This window comes from Genypterus blacodes, unplaced genomic scaffold (assembly GCF_046128005.1).
Source record: "Genypterus blacodes isolate CSIRO-AG114 ecotype Tasmania unplaced genomic scaffold, CSIRO-AGI_Gbla_v1 ptg000061l_1, whole genome shotgun sequence".
Taxonomy (NCBI): Eukaryota; Metazoa; Chordata; class Actinopteri; order Ophidiiformes; family Ophidiidae; genus Genypterus; species Genypterus blacodes.
In genome coordinates, this window is record NW_027466873.1 from 3,920,215 (window position 1) to 3,942,421 (window position 22,207).

The 22,207-nt window shown below is 44.6% G+C and overlaps 1 protein-coding gene across 1 annotated transcript in view; it reads right to left on the reverse strand.

Moving 5' to 3' along the window:
• Positions 1–806: 806 nt before the first annotated feature.
• Positions 807–22,207, reverse strand: part of LOC143003400 (tetratricopeptide repeat protein 28-like) — a 146,820-nt gene continuing 125,419 nt past the window's right edge. Inside the window, exons 9-23 of the mRNA XM_076154016.1 lie at positions 18,063–18,172; positions 15,356–15,485; positions 15,004–15,222; positions 13,269–13,428; positions 10,821–10,961; positions 7,762–7,906; positions 7,477–7,656; positions 6,812–7,356; positions 6,432–6,679; positions 6,152–6,276; positions 5,837–6,068; positions 5,566–5,642; positions 3,509–3,638; positions 3,245–3,352; positions 807–3,111 (exon numbers count right to left, since the gene is read on the reverse strand). Coding sequence (XP_076010131.1) covers positions 1,520–3,111; positions 3,245–3,352; positions 3,509–3,638; positions 5,566–5,642; positions 5,837–6,068; positions 6,152–6,276; positions 6,432–6,679; positions 6,812–7,356; positions 7,477–7,656; positions 7,762–7,906; positions 10,821–10,961; positions 13,269–13,428; positions 15,004–15,222; positions 15,356–15,485; positions 18,063–18,172 — 4,142 coding nt within the window. The 3' untranslated portion in view covers positions 807–1,519. The remainder of the gene's footprint in view (positions 3,112–3,244; positions 3,353–3,508; positions 3,639–5,565; positions 5,643–5,836; positions 6,069–6,151; positions 6,277–6,431; positions 6,680–6,811; positions 7,357–7,476; positions 7,657–7,761; positions 7,907–10,820; positions 10,962–13,268; positions 13,429–15,003; positions 15,223–15,355; positions 15,486–18,062; positions 18,173–22,207) is intronic.

Here is a 22,207-nt window from a genome sequence, read left to right on the forward strand (position 1 = left end):
ACCCGCCCTTCCACCGCTGTGATTTGACGAATCTATGATAGACAGGAAATCTAACGATTCTTAACCAATCACAGTCCCTTAATATTTTTGCTGGTCTATCGTCCAAACTCCACATGGCGCCTGATCCTCATCCATATGGTCTGATCAGTAAAATTTGTTTCCCAAACTTCATCAGTTAACATGGGCATATGGATATCAGTAGATGTTTATATCTATGAAGTTATTGTAAAGATGTAAAAATGTGTTTTAATAGTGTGTGCAATTAGCTCATCTGCTGTTAACTAGTGGTTATAGGGTTTACTAATTAGTGAGTAACACTGGCCCTTATTTCTTTTGAAAAGAGATATACTTATACAATCAACATTGCTTCCCCAGTTTGGTGAAGGCCCTTACAAAGCAAGGTCAATGATAATGTTTTGGACTGGAAAAACTTAACTGGCCTGGACACCTCCAAACTGTCCAAAACCTTTGGGGTGAATTGGGACACCAGCTGTCAGCCTGGCCTTATCATCCAACATCAGCGTCCCGCCTGATTAATGCCATTATGGTTGAATAGCAGCAAATCCCTGCAGCCATGATCCAAAATCTACTGGAAAGCCAAGGAAAGTAGATCCTGTTATAGCTGAATTTTTTGCATATCATTTTGGATATCATTTTTCAACAGTGGGAAATGGCTGGAATGTTGAGTGTCCACTTACTTTTGGCTTTGTAGCATATGTGATGCCACACAAACATGTTATGTTATAATATATGGTGGAAGCAACAATACAAGAAAGGAATCATGATTTTTTTTTTTATTGAAACCATTTACTGATAAATGACAGATGGTTGTCATGTAACTTTCATGTTTACTCTCAAAAATCATGGGCTAAAAAGTCATACATGGTACTTAACACTGAATAGCAAGAGAATCCATGCTTCGGAGCAGACACTCAATTCACAAAGAAATCTGGCAAAATGCCCTTTTGATTTCAATAAAAAATATTAAATCTTTTTTTCCACTTTATCCATCTTTACATGGTACAGGTTTGTTCACTTTTTTTATAATATAAAAATGCTTAATACTGATTGTGAAACACTGGAATTAATTTACAAAACATAATAATTATTATAATATTAATAACAATAACAAACAATAATAACAATAACCATTAAATTTAAAACAAAAAAATAGAATGGAGGAAATCATTCATAGCTGTTGTGTCTTGGCCCACACAAACAGCATTTTTTTGGGAGAAAATACCAAATGGCATTTACATCTACCTGACACACAGTTACACACAAACACAGTATCAGGTCGTTGAGTATTTCTCATTGCCATTTACAGTGTTATGGGCACAAAGACAAGACACTCTAAAGCATTCATGTGCCTCTGCATGATCACACTCAATGACCAATCAGTTCCTTCTCAATGTCAATCAAGCCTGGTGGACCAATAGAGGCCCTCAAAAAGTGCCCTATTCCTCCAGCACACAGGATAGTAAATAAAAGGTAAAAGTATAGGACCATGTAAAATGTCTCAGCATTTAGAAGAAGGGAAAAATCTTCCAGGTGACAGGAACTTGTATCCATTACCAGCAGGTAGTCGAATAGAACGAGCACCAGGGCTACTGCTTGTGGAAATAGTAGGTGATGGGGCCACTTTTCTGGGGTGGTGTCCATTGGAGGAGTTCTTGCTGCCCCTATCCAGTGACTGCAGCCCTAGCTCCCGCAGCTCCAGGCTGTCTTGGGCATCATTAGGAGAACAGTGGCGCGGGGAAAGATTTAGAAGGCTCAATACATCCCGACTGGCAGAAGCCAGGGGCCCAGGGGTGTGGACAGCTTTGACAGGACGCAGATGTTGTTGGTGCTGGGCTGCAGCATTAGCCCAAAAGGTCTTCAGATTGTGAATAGCTTGGACCTTCTCATCAATAACCCCTCTTCTTAAACGGTCCAGGTCTGGGGTATCAGCTGATGTGGAGCAGGCAGAGCCAGTGGAGGAGTAGGACAGGGCAGGGGATGGCGCACTACCGACTGGGGACTGGTGACCAGAACTGGGAGACACGTTACTGGGGGAACGAGAAATGTGGCCACTGTATGGGGAGCTTGGGTACTTTAGCTTGAACTGTGCATGGCTGTCCAGAGTGGGCGAAGGATGGCTGCCCTCCTTTTGGGAAGACTCAGAGACAGCAGGGCTGTTGTAGCCAGAGCTTATCTTTTGCAGAGAGGAGGACCGGGAGGGAGGTTTGGGTCTTGGAGAGGACTGAGTGCGGCCACTAGCACTACTGCTGGGACGACTGAATGCACTTGTTTCTGAAGACCGGAAAGCGCTATTTCGAACTGAGGTACCACCTGCTGTTACGCCCTCTGTTCCAGCCCTCTGGAGACTACTCACTGCCCTTAAATGGCTCTGAGTCTCCTCCAAAATTTTCTGCGCTAGTTCCTGAGGGTCTAGTGGTGCAGTTTTCTCTTCTTGGGACTTGACAGTGCTGTCCGTCTCAGTACTTGACTGGTCAGATTCGCCGGTATCTGAGGTGCTCACTTTACCCACCTTCTGGAAGGGTGAGTTGGGGCTGGGCACAAGGCAAGTTTTGACAGGGGATGTGGGGGTGCTAACACTGCCCCTTGATGATATAGATACAGTATAGCCTCTCCCTGCTCCTGTGCTAGACCCACCAACCACTCCCCTGCCTCCACGGTGACGTTGGCTGTGGCCTGGTGGCAGAGGCAGAGAGTCGCAGTGGCTTCCGAGTGGCTCACTGCTGATAATGGAAAAACCCTCATACTCTTCCTCTTCCCCTCGGGTCCCTGCCACTGCAGCAGCTGCCCCTTGAGGAGAGGAGCGACTACGGGGAACATGAGGGTGCTTGTGGGCAGAGTAGTATGCTGTGGCCCCAGTACGCCTTCCAAGGAAATCACAGTCTGCCTTGGAAACAAAGCTCATGGAGGAAGCTACAGAGCTCAGACTGTAGACAGAAATGGTGTCTGATGCCTGACTGTCCAAGCAAGGAGGAGAGAAAGGAAGGCTTGAATAACCCATGGATAGGGGGTTGGACACAGACTGGGCTGAAGCCAGAGACTCAAGGGAAGATGAACTGTCCAGACTTAAGCGCTTGGGCAGTTCTGTGGAGTCTGTGGGGAAGAAAGGGAAAATTATTTTCAATCCACAGTCAAGTGCTTGATAACATTCTGAAGATTAGACATGAAAGATAAGCCAGAGGACAGGCGTGTGTAATGTTGAATAACAAAGTAAAAATATGCTTACCAAACAGTGCCAGAAGAGACTGTAGGGCAAAGTGCAAAGTGCGGCGGTTGGCTAGCTTGCCTGTCTTCAGCACCACCTCTTCTTGACCAACTTCACATAAGTCAAAACCTGCATGTACATATACCAAAGGAAAACAGTTATAACTTCTAACTTTGACTAAGGTACATTTTATCAATATATACACTGTATGTATGCGGCTGTGTTTTTGTAATATGATGTTTATGTTTATAGGTGGGTAGCTGGACAAGTATGCTGCTGATTCACCTAGCGCAGCCAGAAATTCGTGGCATCCTGGCAGCCTCCATAACTGCACACTAATGGACACCTGAATGGGCAGCAGAGAGAAATCCTGCTCCTTGTCTCCAGTCTGGAGTTGGACTAGCACCTGGTGGAGCTGGAGGGGAAAAAGGGAGAGCAGTTGTTGTTGAGTCTACCAAAAACTACTACTTCTACATATTACATGTCTTTGTTCTAATTAAATACAAAAAAAAAAAAAAAACTTCAACCCAATCTTCTAGTGTCTTAATGTCCGCCAAGTTGTTTTCTGGAACTAGAAATGAACCCGCTATGAATCTGATTTGTGAAATGTGTGCAGTGAAGTTCAGCGGGGGTGAGTACTCTTAAATTGAAACAAACCCTTGATCTTGAAAGGGATTGCTGCGTGCTGTGGTTTACACGTGATCACAGAGCACACTTGCCTGTTTTGCTTAGGGATTACGTGACTGAGAAACAGAGACATCTTTGTCTGGCTGACGTAACTATTCAGAAAGGCTTCCCTCGTCATGTTGTTTTTGCATCACAGCTTTATGTTCCTAACCAACCGAAACATTCCACTGACCTACGTAGAGGAACAAGGATGCAAATCCTAAAGACTTGTGTAACACAAGAACCCTACTATAGTGTTTTGTACTAAACAGGGTTATGGACTGGTTGGAGCTGGCTTCAAATAATGAGCTGCTTTAGTCGTTTGTGTATGAACCATGGGCCCAGCTCTGTGTGTGCCCACCCACAACTAATAAAATAGAATAAATACATTAGATCAGATGGCGTTGAGGGCCTGATAGATAAACTCATACTATATCAGTAACATGGTTGTATGATGTGTGAATAGCATAGGTGGGAGTGTTTTGGAGCAGCAAGTGGAGAGATGAGCGAGATGATTCAGCAAATATCATGTCATGTCATGAGTTAATCATTCGATGGTTAAAACCTACTCATCAGTGACAAAAGGAGAAGTAGGGCTATACACTGTACGTGTGTGTGTGTGTGTGTGTGTGTGTGTGTGTGTGTGTGTGTGTGTGTGTGTGTGTGTCATATGCTTTCTTGCTACAGTTGTGGTAAGCTCTGACATGTGTCTTGGTTACAATGGATAACTTGTGAACTGTGGAAATGAACGATGGAGTGAGTGTGTTCTGATCCACTGTGGACTTAACACAACACATGCACAACTAAAGCTCATCACATTAGCAACATTCAAATCTCTGACTGCAGAAAAGTAGTGTTAGTAGTAGTGGGAAAATGTATATACAGGACATTGAAATATTTGGTCAGAGCAGTTAAAGCAAGAATAAGGATGCTTGAATATTAGGCAATTACAGAGCAAGAACATGAAGAAGGGATAAAGAAGTACAGATAGGTCAAGCCCCACTTACCATTCCCACCATATTTTTAACAGCCTTCAGATAGCAAATTAGCAGCAGGAGAAAGAGAATAGTCTTTTAATTGCATGCACACAAGCCATCAACACAAAGTTTCAGGTTAACATGAAGGACAACAGCAGCATTTAATGTCTGGATGACTCATTGAGCTTTAGGAAGATCCCTGTGCAATTCTCTGCCACCTGCCTCTGCAGTGAGGCCATTATTTACAGTATAAGGGAACAGAAAGCCCTAATCACCAACTAATTCGACATTCTTTCACTTTAAGCATGTGATGACCACATGTTGCATAAAACCACTGTAGCACAACTTCAATTTTCTGGTGTCACAAGCCTGGGAGCAGAACAGGTCTCAGGTTGTAATTGAGACTTTGTACTTTGAAGACTGCCAGTTAGGCTTCAATGCAGCATTTCAGTGTAGATTAAGACACAGCTTTGGCTACCAATGTGTAAGCCTGACGTAACAAGGTGGTGCAATGAAATTCCTCATATTCTCTTCTAGCTAAAGCCTCATTGTATAAGAAGCTTTAAAAGTTTCAAAGAAAGATTGTAGGAAAGCCCTAACCGCTTTGAAACAATATGCAACAATTTAATCTGACTTAGAACTAATTGTAAGTAGCCCAAGAGATGTAATAAACCACCAGCATGTGTTCATGGATCTTACCCTGTTGATGAGCTGCTCTCCAGCCTCTGAAGCTGTGATGAGTTTGCACAAAGCCTGGAGAGCTGGGGGCGGCAGACCTGTGGGATATGATCAAACGAACACTTTATATCTCTGGGAGCCACATTATATTCCAAAATAGCAGTGGAACCTAACAGATGAATTCATATAAGAGGATATATATAATGGTTATAAAATACAGGACATTGAACAGAGAATCAGCAAAACAAAACATTCAAAGCTTTTTTTTAAGGCTTTTGTCTCAGGTACGTACCAAGGAGAGACTGCAGGGTGGTGCTGCACTGCTGAAGCCTGTCTCCAGGGTCAGCAGTGGGAAAGAAGACAGCAGCGGGGATACCAGGGCCTGCAGAGTCGAGGCGAAAGCCAACAGCTGTCAACAGGGCGTGCCAGCCAGGGACACCCCCCACCTTGTTCTCCACACTCTGCTGGGACGTGTACATGGAGTTACGCTGTCCGTTCTGTATTCTCTGAAGAGATTTCTCCACCTGAAAAGAAGCGTACATGGTAATGTCAGTGTAGAATTTATTTCTGTGTGTGCTCTTAGTCACTGTGTTTGCCCATCTCTCACCAGGTGGAGTAAAACTCTCAGAGCATCACGTGCTCGATCTGGATACTGCAGAATCTCTGCCAGAGCCTGACCAATCAGGGATGAGGGACTGTTGAGCTTCACATCATTGCCAATCAGCATGTATCCTAGAGACACACAACCACAAGCAAAATTTTATTTCCACAACTACACTGTAAATACGTTATAATGTTATAGTGCAATAGACCATTAAGTAAAACAATAAACCTATATAACTAAATATAACTTGTATATTGTAACGTGACTAAATTGCATCACTAACCTGACCAATTGGAGGGGTGTGAGTACTGCTTGCTGCTCTGGACAGTCTTCATGGCATCTGCAAGAGCGGCACTGGCCTTGGTCCCATTTAGTAGGGCAGTGTAGAATGCATGGACAAAAACCTTCGAGGCTGCAACAGGAACAGGCCACAAGGACACTAAAACACATTGAGCCCCGGCAGCCAGGAAGGCCCTCGTTAACCCCACGACACCATCTGCTGTCACCTTGCTGCTGGACTCCTGGTACGACCTGTCACAAAGAAGGACCCACGCATGATTGAATCTCTGTGATTGAATGTAATTACATATTTAATTGTCTTGGTTGGTATGAGATGCATACAAATCACAATGTAAATGTGTTCCCCTGACCCTGCCCACCTACCCCAGCACCACCAGCTTGACAGGCAACCTTAGGTCCAATATATCTGCTGCTGTAAGCAGGAACTCCTGTAGGGGTGGGCTGTCACAGATACTCTCCACATCGCTGCTGTCATCCTGCATGTGGAGAGACTCTGGAATGGTGAAGCCACTTCCAACTGAGCCTTTCCTGCCTCGGCCGCTGCTTCCTCTCCTCCCCCCTGCACCTCTTCCCAATGTTCCCACTCCTACGTTGGCACCTGCCCCACCGGGAACACCCTCTAAGTTGGGTGTGAGCACCAGAGCTGCCAGTTTCCAGGAAATATGCGTAGCAAAGTGTGCACATTCAGCCTGTGTGAGGGCACTCATCACTCTCTCCTTTGTGGCAGAAGTGCCAGCAAGTGGCTGACAGCCCAACAACTCAGCCACCATTAGAGCCTCCTCCTCTGCAGAGGGCATGGGCCCCCAGAGCCAGCGGTCCATCACAGGTGACGGTAGCCTAGGGTTACCAACAACCGCTGCCATTGAGACGCCACCACATGGAGCTGGCCCAGTTCGCCGGGAGTGAGCCTAGAAGCAAAGTAAGAAGAGATTAGTGCAGTTCAGTGCAAAAGTATAAACTGTGAGAGTTTCAAGTAGGAATGCAACACTTAATTGTATCATCTCAGTCATGTGAATAAGAAATTGTACCTTGGTGCTGGATCCAAGGCCATGGATGGAGGGAACAGCAATGAGACTGAAACGCTCATACAGGTATTCATTAGAGGAGCTGCCTTTTAGCAGCGCAAATGGGATGAGGTACAATTCTCCCTCTAGCACCATCACCAATTGCCTGTGTCTGCCAACAGGCCCACTGGAGTGCATCAGACCCTAACAGACAAAAGATTAAGTATGAAGATACACAACACATAATGCTTTCTCACACAACTACAGAATATCATCAGGCAGGCAATGATCCATAGATGTAGTGCTTACCCCCTCCATAGGTGCGATGAGCAAATCATATAGCGCTCGAAGCGGAGGCTTGCTGAGGTTGCTCGAACGACGAGGCAGGGAAGAATTCCCATCTTTGGCAGGAGACATGGTGTTGCTGAACAAGCTGGTCATACTCTGGCAGCTCCTAGATGCAGACAACACACAACAATGCATTGTTTACACATGGTACACAACAAATAGTGCTGCTGCAGATCAAGGTTATAGGTTATCGGACTTTTGCTATACATTTATTTCATATATTAAACACAAAACTAAAGAGCTTTGAAATGCTGCAGGTCAAATGAATAACAGCATATTTACTCACATCACAGTAAGTAGGAAAAAAATACTGTATATATCAGTGTACCTATGGCGGTATTCCTTCCTGGCCTGTGTTGCTTTGTTTGTAGGTTAACCCGATACCATATGGGGACAAACACTTCATACAATAATCATATGTAAGCAAGGATGTTGTGTATCAAATTGCCCTTTAACATCAAACCATCTTGCTGCTCTTAATGATCTTTGCAGATGTTCTAGTGATGTTGCTAATAAGGTCAATATCTAACTTGCTGCATAGTGTTACATCAGATACTGCTGGAGGAACATGCAGACTCAGCTACAGCGTTCTCTATGAGCTGTGTGGCAGCGTTACAACACTGCAGCAGAAGGAAATGATACAGCACAGGAGTCCTCCTCCTTGTGCACACCCATTGTTTGATCTAAGCTGCACCCAGTGAAATGCCAACACTGGCAAAAGCAGGTTATGTTGGGTGTTCACTGTCATGTCCTGTAGTCTCTCTAAACATCAACACTGGATAGTTTCATACTTGTAGCAAGGCAATGTCACTGTTATGGTGAAAGAATAAACCGCCACTAGATGGCAACATTGCACTGTGTTAGTCTGGAGCCTCGCCACCACAGCACCAGGCTAGTGTAAGATTGAATAGTATCACCATGACAAAATGCCCACAAGATAATGTGTGTGGCGCCTCCTCTCTTCCTACCAGCTGCTGTTCTTTCATAGACTTACAATACACAAAATCAAAAAAGGAGAGATGGACGATCATGGAATATAGAGAGTATGGCATTCAGCTCAATGAGAATTTAGCAGAGATCTGAAAATGTGAAGGAAACACCAATAAGTCTGTTTTTGTCTTTTGTCTGTGTCTTTCTCTTACTAGCTATATTATCTGCAGTGGGACAGTGGTGGTAGCTCACTGCACAGGCAGAGAGTAACATACTGAGAGCTGTACTGATGGTGGCCATGGGGTTAGACGCCTTTGGTGCTATAGGCACACAGGGCCAAGCTTTATGGCTGCACTTGTCACTATTCTCCATCTGTTCTTCACCAGCTAGAGTTTCTTCCAGGGCCCGGGCAACAGACATCTATCCTACCCTTCTGTTAGCCCCGGGCCATGGGCTTCCCTCCAGCCTCCCAACACTCTGTCTCTCTCTGAGGCTTTGGCATGGGGCGCAATGGGAAAGCAAACAGTCGTTTGTTAACCTGACAGGAGGAATGAAAGAGGAGGCATGGAATACGCTGAGAAAAGGTGCGTGTCAAATGTAGAGGGAAACAGTGAAGAAAAGACCTTGTACCACATTCAGTGGCTGGCTGGTTTGGTCAGGTTGAATGACACGTTTTGAAGTTAAATAAGGTTGAACTGAAAAGCTATAGAATGGTAGACAAATTAGCCTCTATAACACCACTTTCGTCTAGCCTCTATTCACCAACTTTCAACCATCAGTTACTGCTTAACAAGCTTGTGGCCACTCAGGACTTAAAATGCAGGATTGCTGCACAGTCAAAATTTACCCCATTTTTGCTGACAACTCGGTAAGATGCTCGACCTCATCATGCTTTGATTGTACACAAGAGCTTCAATTCAATTAGAAAGTGAAGGGATTAGATACAAGGAGAAGGTGGAGAGAAGGAAATATGTCATCATCGACTTCCAACCGTAATCTTTTCAGCTCTCAGGTGTAGATTGGATCTTTGTGTTAAAATAGGGTAATCCAACATAATACCACACGGAGATATCAGACACCAACAATATCACATATCTCTCTGAGCATATTTTTCTCAGACCTATTTTGATTAAAATGTTTCAATGAGACTCTCCTAATTTCTCTTAATTATGGGTAATTAGAGGTGGGAAAAAAATACAGCCATTATATCTCTGAGAGCCTAAATGTTATAGAGCTGGGAAAAACGATAAGGCACTGTGAAGTCAAAGGAAGCCCTTGAAAAGCACTTTTTATCTAAACATCAAACCACAAGATGGAAGACTTGAAATGACAATGAGCTTTTCTTCATTCTCCCTAGCTTTAATATTGGGGTAGACGATAGGCTTTTTTTTTAAGCCCAAAAGAATGAGTGGATTATTACCGGCAGCCCATTAAAGAGGCTTAATGAGCACAGAGACTCAATTAAAGCTGGAATTACCCACTCATCAAAGAGCAGCTCAACTGTGGACGAGGACAGGGAAATATGACCCCAACTCTCACATTCACATGCAGATTGTAGACACATACAGGCACACTTACACTATACATCACCAATCAGAACAATGTAGATGCATACTTTTGCACAGTATCCGTACATGACAGTGCCAATGGGCCAATGACGCAGGTTGATGCTTAAATCAACCTCAGTCATAAAATTACTCACCAGAAATACTCAAGATACTCATGCACAAACATCTGATAATCATCCAAACCCAACTGCCCGTGTCTGGCATGCACGCACACACACAAACACACACACACAAAGGCCCCATCAACGTAAGCAGTTGATGAGGGCTTTAGCAGCTTGGCTCTACTCCGTCTATTTAATAAGGAAGATTCACATGCTGCCTCTGAGCTGGTTAAACAATAGAGAAAAGGCTCCTTTCACAGATGAGCCACAATACCCACGGATCTCCTTACACAAGCAGATATTTTATTCTTTCCTGGGTACAGATTGGATTGGAGCTGTTGATCAAGGGTGTTATCTCATTTGGAAGTTGGATAAAAGTGCGGGGACATCCGTGTGTTTGTTCCGCAAAACAATCTCCTACCTGTTAAACAGGTTGTTTCTGGACACCATGCGCAGGAAGCCTGTGGGATCAGTGACCGAATTAAGCTTGTTGTTGAGCTCCTCAAATTGTTGGTCCAACAAATCTCCCGCTTCACTCTCTGTCTCACTGCTTGAGCATCCTCTGAAAGAGAGCGGGTGAGAATGAAGAAAGATGTGCACACCCATAGAAATGTTGGCAGTAAATCGGCACTTCAATAAAATACACAACGCTGTACATTGTGTTTGTGCAAATAAATGAACTACACACTCCTTCGCACATAATACATTCTATTTAAGCCACACACACTTGTCTTAATTCCCCAGGCTTGGTCCAACAGCCTAATGGTAATCAGAGTTAAATCCTTTCATTATAACATCAGTGAGGCTGATCCAGTCAGTGGGGAACACCCTCCATCCACCTCTTCCTTTTTACTTCTACATTTATTTCTTCTTCTATTCCTGAGCCCCTTGGCTGACGCACCCGTATCACATAACTCTCGTGTCCGTTTCTAGTTCTCACGGTAACTGAATGTGAGTTTGCATCATGGGATCTCATCACACACGTCACTACTGCAACAATTTCAACAAATCCATGCAATCTTGTTGGGGGATTTGTCTTTCTAAGGTTTCTCTGTCATACACAGACTTAATGCAGACAAAATTTGTGATAGGATATATTGGCACAGATATTCTACTTATGTATACATACACAACGTATCTTAGATATTATTATTATATACTAATCTAATTAGACAAATTAGTACCCCAAAAGTCAATTGCAATATTGGGACAAATTGGGACACATTGGGACATATTGGGCATCTTCAGCTATGATGTCATGTGATGTCATATGGGGCAAGGGACATGTGATGTCATTTGGGGTGTGATGTTGTGATGTCATGATGTCATATGGGATGTCATGATGTCATGTGGGATGTTGTGATGTCATGTGATGTCATATGTCATTTGTGATGTCATGTGATGTCATATGTCATATGTGATGTCGTGATGTCGTGATGTCATATAGGATGTCGAGACATGTCATATGAGACATCTTAAGCTATTGGAACATATTGAGCTGTGGGACTACTTGTGGGACTGTTTTAATGTATGAATGAATGGAACTGTGTGTTGTTTATTTATTGTTATTTATTATTTATTATTTATTTATAGTTGTTTATTTATGGTTTATTGCTGTTATTGATCACTGTTCAAAGATTCAGGCACAGCACAAATGCATTTTGTTGTATTATCATATACAATGACAATAAAAGCTATTCTATTCTATTCTATTCTATCTACTATCACAAAGGCGGCATCCTCCTCTATAATTCTATCACTTAATACACAGTATGTGCTCCCTGTTATTCTCTCCCATCCACTTCATTTTATTCCACCGCTTATTTCAGAGACCTCCCTCCCTTCTCTGAGAATGAATGGGTCGGTAAGTGGTGCCATATTGTGCCTATCCAGGCGCAGTGGTGTGTGTGCAGCTTCCCATTGGAGCAGTAAATGAGCTGGTAATGGGGCAGGAGGGCATGGCTGCGAGGGTGGTGGAGGCTGGCACTGGGCGGACCAGCTGGGCACCATGGATCAAACACCAACAAGAGAAACAGGGCTGACGTCAAACATGGCACAGACACATGGATGTACAAGAGAGATTATCGGCGTCGACATCTCTCTCCGCACTTCCCATCTTCTTTGGCAGATTCACTCGGCCTATATTCCCTGTTGTCCGTTAAGTCTTGATCCATCAAGCTGTGCTGCTTTGACTTTTACCTCATCGATTTTACCACTGCATCTCAACCTTTTCCTTTCCTTTCCTTTCCTATACCCTCTGTAATCCCGGAGCTATCTGTTTGTTAGCTGGGTTCAACAGTGTGGCCATTCAAAGGGCCATTATTCCGTTTCATTTATTTCCAGTGGGAGAGAGTGAGAGTGCAGTACCTTAGCAGGTAGTGCAGGCCTGTCATCATACGGTGTAATGGGGCAGAATAACAGTTCTTTACACGCATTGAATGATAATATATCCTTCTTACGACTTGGTTAAAAGCCTTACATTTTGTTTGTTGTTATATCTTTGGTAATGAGTTGTGTTTTTAAAATTGATTTTCCAAGGAGTGCTTTGGAAATAAAAGTAGTTTGAGGTCTCTTGTCTAAAGCTGATCATACCTGTCAGATTCTAGAGCCAGTTGGACAGACGTGCAATGTGTTTGAAAACAAAATGCCTGAATGTTGAATGTCAATCTGGCTAAGTCGCATGGACTTCCAGCATGTTTGAGATTTGGGTCAGCTGACTACTGTTTATTCTGCGATTAGAATAGCACAAACCTGCCTGAGTGCACAAGGCGACAAGAACATTATTTACATATCACAAAGCACATTGTCTTCATCTTTCTTTGGCATTCATTGTTGTGACAATATAAGGTGACAGAATGAGGTTTCTCACCTGCTGTAGTAAGATTCTACTCCTAGAGCTTCGCGGGCGCTGGCAATGTGCTGCTCCAGTGAGGAGCCAATAACCACGCCTCCACCTCCTCCCTCCTGGAACTCTGAGCCTCCATCTGACACGCCCTCACCCAGGTATACCTCATGAAACTTCAGGATGCCTGTGGAGTGAGACAGGAGGGGTTAATGGTATTTAAGTATAAAAGAAAAGAAAAGAAACTGTGTAATGCCTCTGTGGTAGTAGGTTTCTATTACTCGCTCACAACAGGAGGGAATATTAGATCATCTCAAATTGAAAACTGAGCAAGGCCAAGCGCAGAAGCACATCTGTGGGACACAACAAATAAAGCAAATATCGTTCAATACAGGCGAAGAGTAGACTGCCTGTGCCATCTGCTGCCCATCATGACAGCTCAGCTGAGACTCAAGCAGGAAGATCAGAGGGGGTAGGGAAGAGCACATTGGCAGATGAAGAACAGGATGTGTGTATTTCTTGTGTTTCTGTGTGCTGCGATGTGATGTGCTGAGTACGTATGGGTGTGCTGGTGTGTATGTTGGAATGTTTTGAATGAAATTAACTATAACAAGATACATATAAGGTGCAGATTTGAATGTGTGTGGATATTCAGGGCACTATCTTTTTGCTTTACCATTCATGTAATTAGGGCTTTAGTAGCCCTTTCACTGATTACCAGCTCTTTAGAATAGGCCCTGCTTGTTTGCCAGCTGGATGCCAGGGAATGCCAGGAAGTGACAGACAGGCGATTAGAGAGCAAGTGGCTCCCTCTTAGCCTCGGGTAATATCCAATGCTTTGAACATCTCCAATCATCCCTAAAGTATTCTTCCCATCCATGCAATTCGTGCTGGGGGGGTCGAGTTCATCTGGTTGCCTGGGAGCTGGATATGATCAAATGTTTAGGCCTGGTGCCATGGGACCTGGGTCAGGGATCTCATTTACTGTCTTAACAACAAAATGAAGAAGAGTGCCAGAGCAGCTCATACTATGCAACCCAATTTTCTTTCCTTGGACATGGATAGTTCACGCTTGGGTTGCCACATGCTACATGCATATAGTGCAAATAAAATAGTGTAAGTTCTGTAAGCAGTAAAATGTATGACCCAGATAGTGAATGTCTTGCTGTAGAAGCAATAGAGTGGAAGATGAGTGTTGGCATCATTTTAGTATCAATACTGTTCACAAAGTGGATGCTTTGAATTTCAAGGCTGCATCGATTTATCAAAATAAAAGGTAGAAATGCAGAGGTAGAGAAAGAAATATTAAAATATAAATTGAAAAGAAAAGCAAAAAAAGATAGAAACAGAGGAAGGCTCAAAAAAATCAAATAGCAAATAAATAGAGATTTAGTTATTTAAGACAGAGGAATATTCTGATGCTTTTCAACTGCACAGTGCTTTCCTGTTGGCGTGTGTGCTTGCTGGTGTGTCACTATCAATTAGCCTGGTTCAGAGGCAGATGATGCCTGGTGGGGTGAGAAGTGAAGCGGAGGGCAAAGCTTAGCAGAGGAGAGGCAGGAGGCTCTGTCACTGGTGTTACAGCTGGTAAAAGCTGTGGCCTCTTGGCTCCTTATCTCTTTGATTTGAACTGAATGAGCGTCTGTAGGCAAGTGTGTGTTTGTATGAGTGACTGCTTAGAATATACATATACTATAAACGGATATATTAATGTGAATACTGTCGTGTTTCTGATACTACAAATGGCGGCATTCATCCTTACCTGCTCCTGGAGCCAGCAGCCAGCTGTACAGGTAACCAGCTGCCATGGAGAAATAAAGCACCAGGGCCCTCTGGCTGTTGACGGTGTCCAGGATATGCTCCACTGTTACTGGTGTATAAGGGTCTGCTTCTTGCTGACCTGTCTGCCTTTCTACCAAGAGGTCAGCGAAGGCTCGTGTACGACCCCGCTCTGCCACTGCCAAAGCCTCATCATGGTGAGCTGGAGGTTAATAGGTCAACAGTGATAAACATGTAAATGTTACAATATGAGCTCTGCAACCAAACACAAACACAGAAACAACGAACCTAATAGAACAATCAGGAATAGGGGAAATGGGATGGTATGGGCATACCTAGGCTGACAAGGACCCTCTGGAGTGCCTGGTAACAGGAGGTTTGCAGGTCAAACAGGGACAGTTTGTAGTCGGTGCTGTGCTGGGCCTCATGCCGTATGGTCTCAAAAAGTGCTGATGCCCTGTAGAGCTGAAGACAGACAAGCATTGACAACTATTAGACATGTGTAGATCTACTTCAATTGCTCAAATATAAGCTTAACCTATAACATCACCCTTGTGTTGTGTTCTTATTATCGTGGATAACCCGTCCTGACTAATTTGGTTGAGCCTAATGCCATCATTACTTTAGTTATAGATTTGATTCTGATCCAGTCATGGTACCACAAAGCCCAAATATCAAACCTTTTTTTGATTAAATGCAGTATTTGAAGAAAGGAGCCTGTGGCCACTAGATGGTAGCATCTTACCCCCACTGGTCATCAATGACCAGCTGCCTTCCAAATCGCTTCTCTTTCAGAGAGAAGAACTGTAGCTTAACGAAACTCAAGTACATTATCCGACACAACACACATTGTTACTTGGCTGGACAAGTGAAGGGGCAATGAGCACTTAGGACATTCCCACAGCATCTTTGACTGACAACGTCCATGGAAATAAATGCTTGGTGAATCTAATATGCCTGACTTTGTTAGTGGACCTGTCTTTTCAGTGCCAAAGAAGTGGCCTAACAATAGAGGCGGTAGTGGCAGGGACAGGATGGGTAGAGACACAGTGGCCAAGCAGAGCTGGCCAGGAGTGCTGATTCATGGGAGTTCGTATTGATTTCCTATTCCTGCGCCTATAGCAGCCCTTTAAGATGACTGAGGCTGCTATAGAGCCACTCTCCAGGAGGCTGGGGCCAGCAGAGAGGCTAGAGTACTCTGTTCACACTGTTTGATCAGAATTTATACAAGACAAAGGCATGCAGTGGAGAAAAGGTTATTGGGCTAGAAGAAATTGATTGTCGCTGGTACCTAAGAGAGTGAGCAAGAGCCTGCATATGTTCCTTGTGAACACACATGTATGCATAGCTAGCATAGTATGTTTCAAGGTCATGCAGAAAGTGTGTCAGAGGGAGGAAAGTAGGGATCAGCAGAGAAGCTGTGAGCTGCATTAGTGGTAGTAGACAGAGCTGCTGGTCTCAGGGTGATTTTGCTGATAGGGCTGCAGGCTGATTGCTGCAGTTGCTAGTTTTGATCTGTTCGCCTCGCAGACATCCCTTTAAGAGTGAAACTAATTTCTCACGGTACATCTCCTCTGGCCCAACCTGTCCGCCTGGCACAGGCGAGAGGAAAAACAATCCCCAATGTGCTGTGTTTGCAGTGACTTGCCTTGGCGGTGGTATGGCTAAACGATTCCATGGCCGTCGCACATACATCCATATGAATTTTATCTCATCGCACAGCCAGTATCAGGGGTCACTCTGAATTGAGCTGAGCGTGATAGACACACTGTACCTCTAATACAAAATGTCCCCTTGGGTAACTCTGACTCTCTCTGACAGATATGCCAGTTGTAAAAAAACCCCTCAATATATCAGACAGTTATTTAAAAGACGTGAGTGCACTGATTCGTGTCCCTCTAGGTATGCAGGTGATACATTCTCGTGCCTGCACTCCTCAGATAAGAATCGAGACGCATGAGTCTGTTTGTCACAGAGGATCAGGGCAAGGGTTTCAGAACACAATTGGGTTTAAACATACAGGGAATGAGCAACAAGAGGTCAGGCGCTCTCATTCCAAGTATGGATGCTTTATGAATCTCAAGTGCTGGAAACAACATACAAGCCAATATAAACGAGCCTCGAAATTGGTCTGGGTATTTACCAAGGTCATCTGTTGCAACTGGCCAGCTCATGAATAACTATTTGATCTATACTCTGAGGACAACAACGTCCTTTCCCACCACCAGTTCACCGTGTGGGCTATAAGCTGACAGAGACAAAAGACCCCAACATTGCTCTGGTATAGGAGGGCAGAACATCGTCTCACCGGGCGGCAACAAGCACAACAAATGTTAAAACACGTCATGTGCAATGGAAAATCTGTTGCATTGGCTTGTTGTCTGTAGCTATATTTTACTTTTAATTGAAGGCACATTCCTTCAAATGACTCATAAGCACACAACCTATCCAGTCACCACCTTGTCTCAGGCTGTCTTTCCCAAACTCTTGTTACAGATAATTGTAAACAGACACACAAGTACGATGCAGGACACAAAACAAAGCTAGCTGGGTCACAAAGATGCAGTTTGTGTTTCTCGAAAAATAAAGGCATCTGGACGACTTTAGTGGGTTCACTCTTCAAAGATTTTTATATGGATACACAAGTGATAAAAAGGAAATCTGGAGCTCTGTGCTTTGTGGATGGACCGAAAAAGGAGATGTTAGCCTGTAAAAAGAGATGCCAGGTGGTCAGTGGGCTGAAGAGAAGTGAGAGTATGTGTGTGTGTGATGAGGAGGCTAGGGCTCCCAAGACCATGCGCATAGCTCGAAAAAATCTTCAATTGTCTGTCTGTCATTTGTCTACTGTGAGGACAGCTCAACAGACTCCCCAGCATATTGCCGGCAGCTCACAATCCTGTTAAAGATGCATAGCCAGCCCTCATCCTCCGCATTCGCTTTCACCATCACAGTATTACTGACAACTAACCTTACCTGACAGGAGAGGAGAGGAGAGGAGAGGAGAGGAGAGGAGAGGAGAGGAGAGGAGAGAGGACACATTACCTGATGTTGGGCCTCCTCCAGATTCCCACTGGCCCAGAGTGAGAGGCCCAGACGATGGCGGATCTTCGCCTCATCTTCACGCCGAGCCAGCTGCTCAGCAAGCCGAAGGCCTGTCAGAGAGAGAGAGAGAGATAGAGAGCGATGTAGAGAGAGCGAGAGAGAGATAGAGAGCGAGAGAGAGAGAGGGAGGGAGGAAAAGAAGAGTTACACCAAGATATCTCTCTGAGTAACAGATGTAAGCATGGCGTGGTACTGATGTTCTGACTGTGAACAGGTTTGGATATTTGGCCTCTCTGTGCTAAAAGACCTCTTACACTGGGATTAAAACACAAACACAAACACAAACACACACACACACACACACACACACACACACACACACACACACACACACACACATACACACACACACACACAGAGCTCTGCTGTGGTGAGAGGCTGTTAGAGCACTAATCTGACTGCCTGGTAATCAATGCTAAGGATTGACTGGCTGAGCAAACACAAACACACAATGCTTGCTTATAAGAGGGCGACCGACTAGCCGCACAATATTACAAAGAACTCGACAAATATTTACCACCACGCTGATAAGGTGTGTAACGGAAGCTGCTCTGTGATGAAATGGACTGTGCACAGACCTGGAGAGCCATTTGGGAAGCCTGGGGAGGAGGTTTGATTGCAGGCGTGTGTGTGTGTGTTTGTGTATATCTGTGTCAAATCACCTGGAGAGTGTGTGGTTTGTTTTTCACTTCCAAGCAGTGAGGCGTATGTCATCTTTGCGTGTGTCCCCAGTCTGCCTGTCGAGCACTCGGATCTGCCCAATTACTGAGATGAAAATGCCACTCGGCCAAGAAAAAAAAAAGGCGCCGGCGTCTGGGGCCACACATCACCCACAAGGTGCTAAACGTGCAGCAGGCACTGTACCGCTCATGCATGTCTCTGTACTGCTGTATCCTCAATTCCTTGCACTTGGTTGTGCGATGAACGAGTCCAAACATACATTTTGGTCAAAAAGAATAAGAGATGGGCCAAGCCACCCAACTGCTCCCCCCCCTCATCTGTGGCTGAAGATAAGCCGAGAACAGACAGCGTAACCCACAGCTGCCACCCTGATCCTTGCCGCCGCCACACCACGCAACCAGAAGTCTTCATGGCTACTTCATGGACACGCCAGTCGGCTGCCTTTGAAGCCTTCGCCTACTCTCCTTATCTCCCTGCACACCCTCCCTCTCTCTCTACCTTCCATTTTCGTTTTCTCATCCGGCTGCCTCTCTGCCGTCTCTGGCTCCTCCTCTGCTCTCTCTACCTGTTTCATCTTTAGCGGCGGCGGCGATGCTCGCAGGGACTCACTCTGCGCTGCTTAGGCCTCATTAGGCACTGGAGTTGGAGAAAGGAAACAGACCTAAATTATCCTTTTTCATTCTCCGACAGTCTCGCTCCTCACTCGTCTTACCTCCCACTCGAAGCCTTTCATCAAGCCACCTCATTGTCTGACAACATGATAGTTCTTCACGATCAAGCCTGACCGTCAACCAGCTCTGGGTTTTCTTTATTCTCCATTTGACAGGGAAATGGTAGATGTGAATTATGGTTTGTGTTGACCTCTGCCGCCCCTCCGCCCTGCTGTCATCCTCTTTCTTGATCCCCATCCCTCCATCCCTCCATCCCTTACCCTCTCTCTCTTTCTCAGTCCCCCTGTTCTCCCACTCGGTATCATTCAGTGTCTGTCGCTGTCACCGCGTGTGCCTTTGGTGCGCCCCGCAGGCACAGTCACGTAGCGGCGGCTGACATGAGGATGTGGCCGTGGCTCGCTGCACCCTGAAGAGCAACTAGAGAACACTTTAAAGGCGGGATGACAGCTGGGTGAGAGATTCTCTGCAGCCCCCCAGGCCTACGCATCTCCGCCTACAGACATAAGGACTACATGCAACACATGCGTTCAACGGCAAGAAATTCTCATCTGCTGTATACATTTGTGTGCATTCTGTCACAGATAAAATGCTCTGTTACATGTGTGAGCATTCAGTAAGACATGTCAACACCACGCGATCAGAAGGATCACAACCACATGTGAGAAAGTGGAGAGTGAGATACAACGCCAGTGAAGCCTAAACACACGTCCGTTTGAGACATTAACACCACATGGGTATGAATCATAAGCTCTGAAAAAAAAAAAATTTCACGAACACCATTTCCCACGCAGTGCCTCTCCTACGCCTCTTTGATGTTTACACCCCAATCTACACCTACTCCCTTACTGAAACGCGCATCCAGGAAGAGAGAGATAATGCTAATATTCCCTTTGTATACGTGCTATAAAATAGCTTTAATTTCACTGCTTTGTTTTGCATGAAAGTGTACCTCGCATTAAACACCAGATTAATCCTGCATAAACAAAATAAATGACTGCATTAGGTGTGTTGCCCACCAATGTATGATCGTTTCATCATTTTGTCCGTTTAAGCACAGAAATGAAATTACGAACACAGAGCACAGCCACAGAAAGGTCAAATGTAAAGCACACACATTTACGTGTGTAATATATCAAACTCACGTCCACTGGTCAGTTGAAAAAAGTTCAAATTTCCAGTGTTTTCCATTTGTTCCATTGATTTTCATTTATGATTAGAGTCAATATGTCACCCATTGATTCCCCGCTCCTGGGTGACATTAAGCAGCAAGTGCATTTGTGAAAAACACAGCATTAGTACGGAAATATAATTAATGAGGCATAGAGTAACCACGATATTGCAATTATTCCCTGCAACGATTGCATTGATTTAATGACACTGCTGTGTTAATGGCTGATAGGTGCATCTTAGTGAAGAATCAGGGAGCACATGAATAATATTTTACAGAAAATCACAGAAAGATGATGGAACTGTGACCACTGGAAGTAACAAAATTATGATGGAAATTACAATCAGCAATTAACTGTTGTCCCATTGTATCTCCCGCTGTGGCATTGTCTTTGTGCAACATAGAATTAACATCAGATCGCACACACGCACACAAACTCAAATGTCTACATACGCACGCTTAAAACACACACACGTGCCCGCACGCGCAAACACACACGCTCTAATTTTGAGGTCACATTGTCACAAAGTATATGTACTCCATTGGAGCTGGCTTTCTTCTCCCCCTTCCAATTAATCTTTTTTTGGAAACAAAAACAAAAACACGCAGTGCAGCGCGAAGAATAAAAAAAGAAATAAAAGCGGCAGCAGCAGGGGTAGAAAAAATAGAAAAACCAAAGGGAAAAAAATCTTGCCAACTTTTCGGTCTGGGTAGGTTGGCCAGAAATAATTGGCTGTCAAGGATAGTGAAGGCACTGTTCTTTTTCACAGCCAGGCCGAGGAACACTACAAGGACAGTGCAGGGGACAACAGGAGGACAGGGTGGAGATAGAATGGCCTGTCGCCTTTGTTTCCATTAAAGCTCAACAAGCCGGCTCGCAGAGGGTGTTTGGGTCCCGGCTAACTCTAATAAAGCAGATGGAAGAGAGATAGAGGAGATGCATCCCTGTTCACTTGGATTCGCTCCCCGCAGGATGAAATAACCAACAGCGTCCTCTTATGTGAGCTGCAATCGTCTTTGTTTCAAACAAGCTTTTGGGTTGTAAACCACAAGCGTGGGATCTGTCAACGGTCGGGCAGAGGTTTGGCAGTGTCTCCTGCATGCCACCTATCACACTGTTGGTGACAAACACTTCCCGCACTCTCAGCGGTGTAATGAATTTTTGAGAGGCAAAGCTGAGGGTTTTTAATTCAGCGTAATCTGCGGGGCACAATGAGGTGTGAGAGGCAGCAGTCTGTCAGCCGCGGTGTATGAAAAGATCCTTTGGCAGCTCACTGAGAAGAACCACGTGAGAGGAGAGAATATAGAGGTGTGAAGAACAGCAAGCAGCAAAATGCCTTGGCATGCATCCTGACAGCTTTGCATGGACAGACACACACACACACACACACACACACTCACACACACACACACACACACACACACACACACACACGCCTGGATACCTACACAGCGCAGAAGACATCACATATACATAATAAACATGCAAAATCACGGGGAGCACAAAAGCTCAAACCCACACACACACTGCACGCACACCCACACACAGAATCTAATAAAATGTG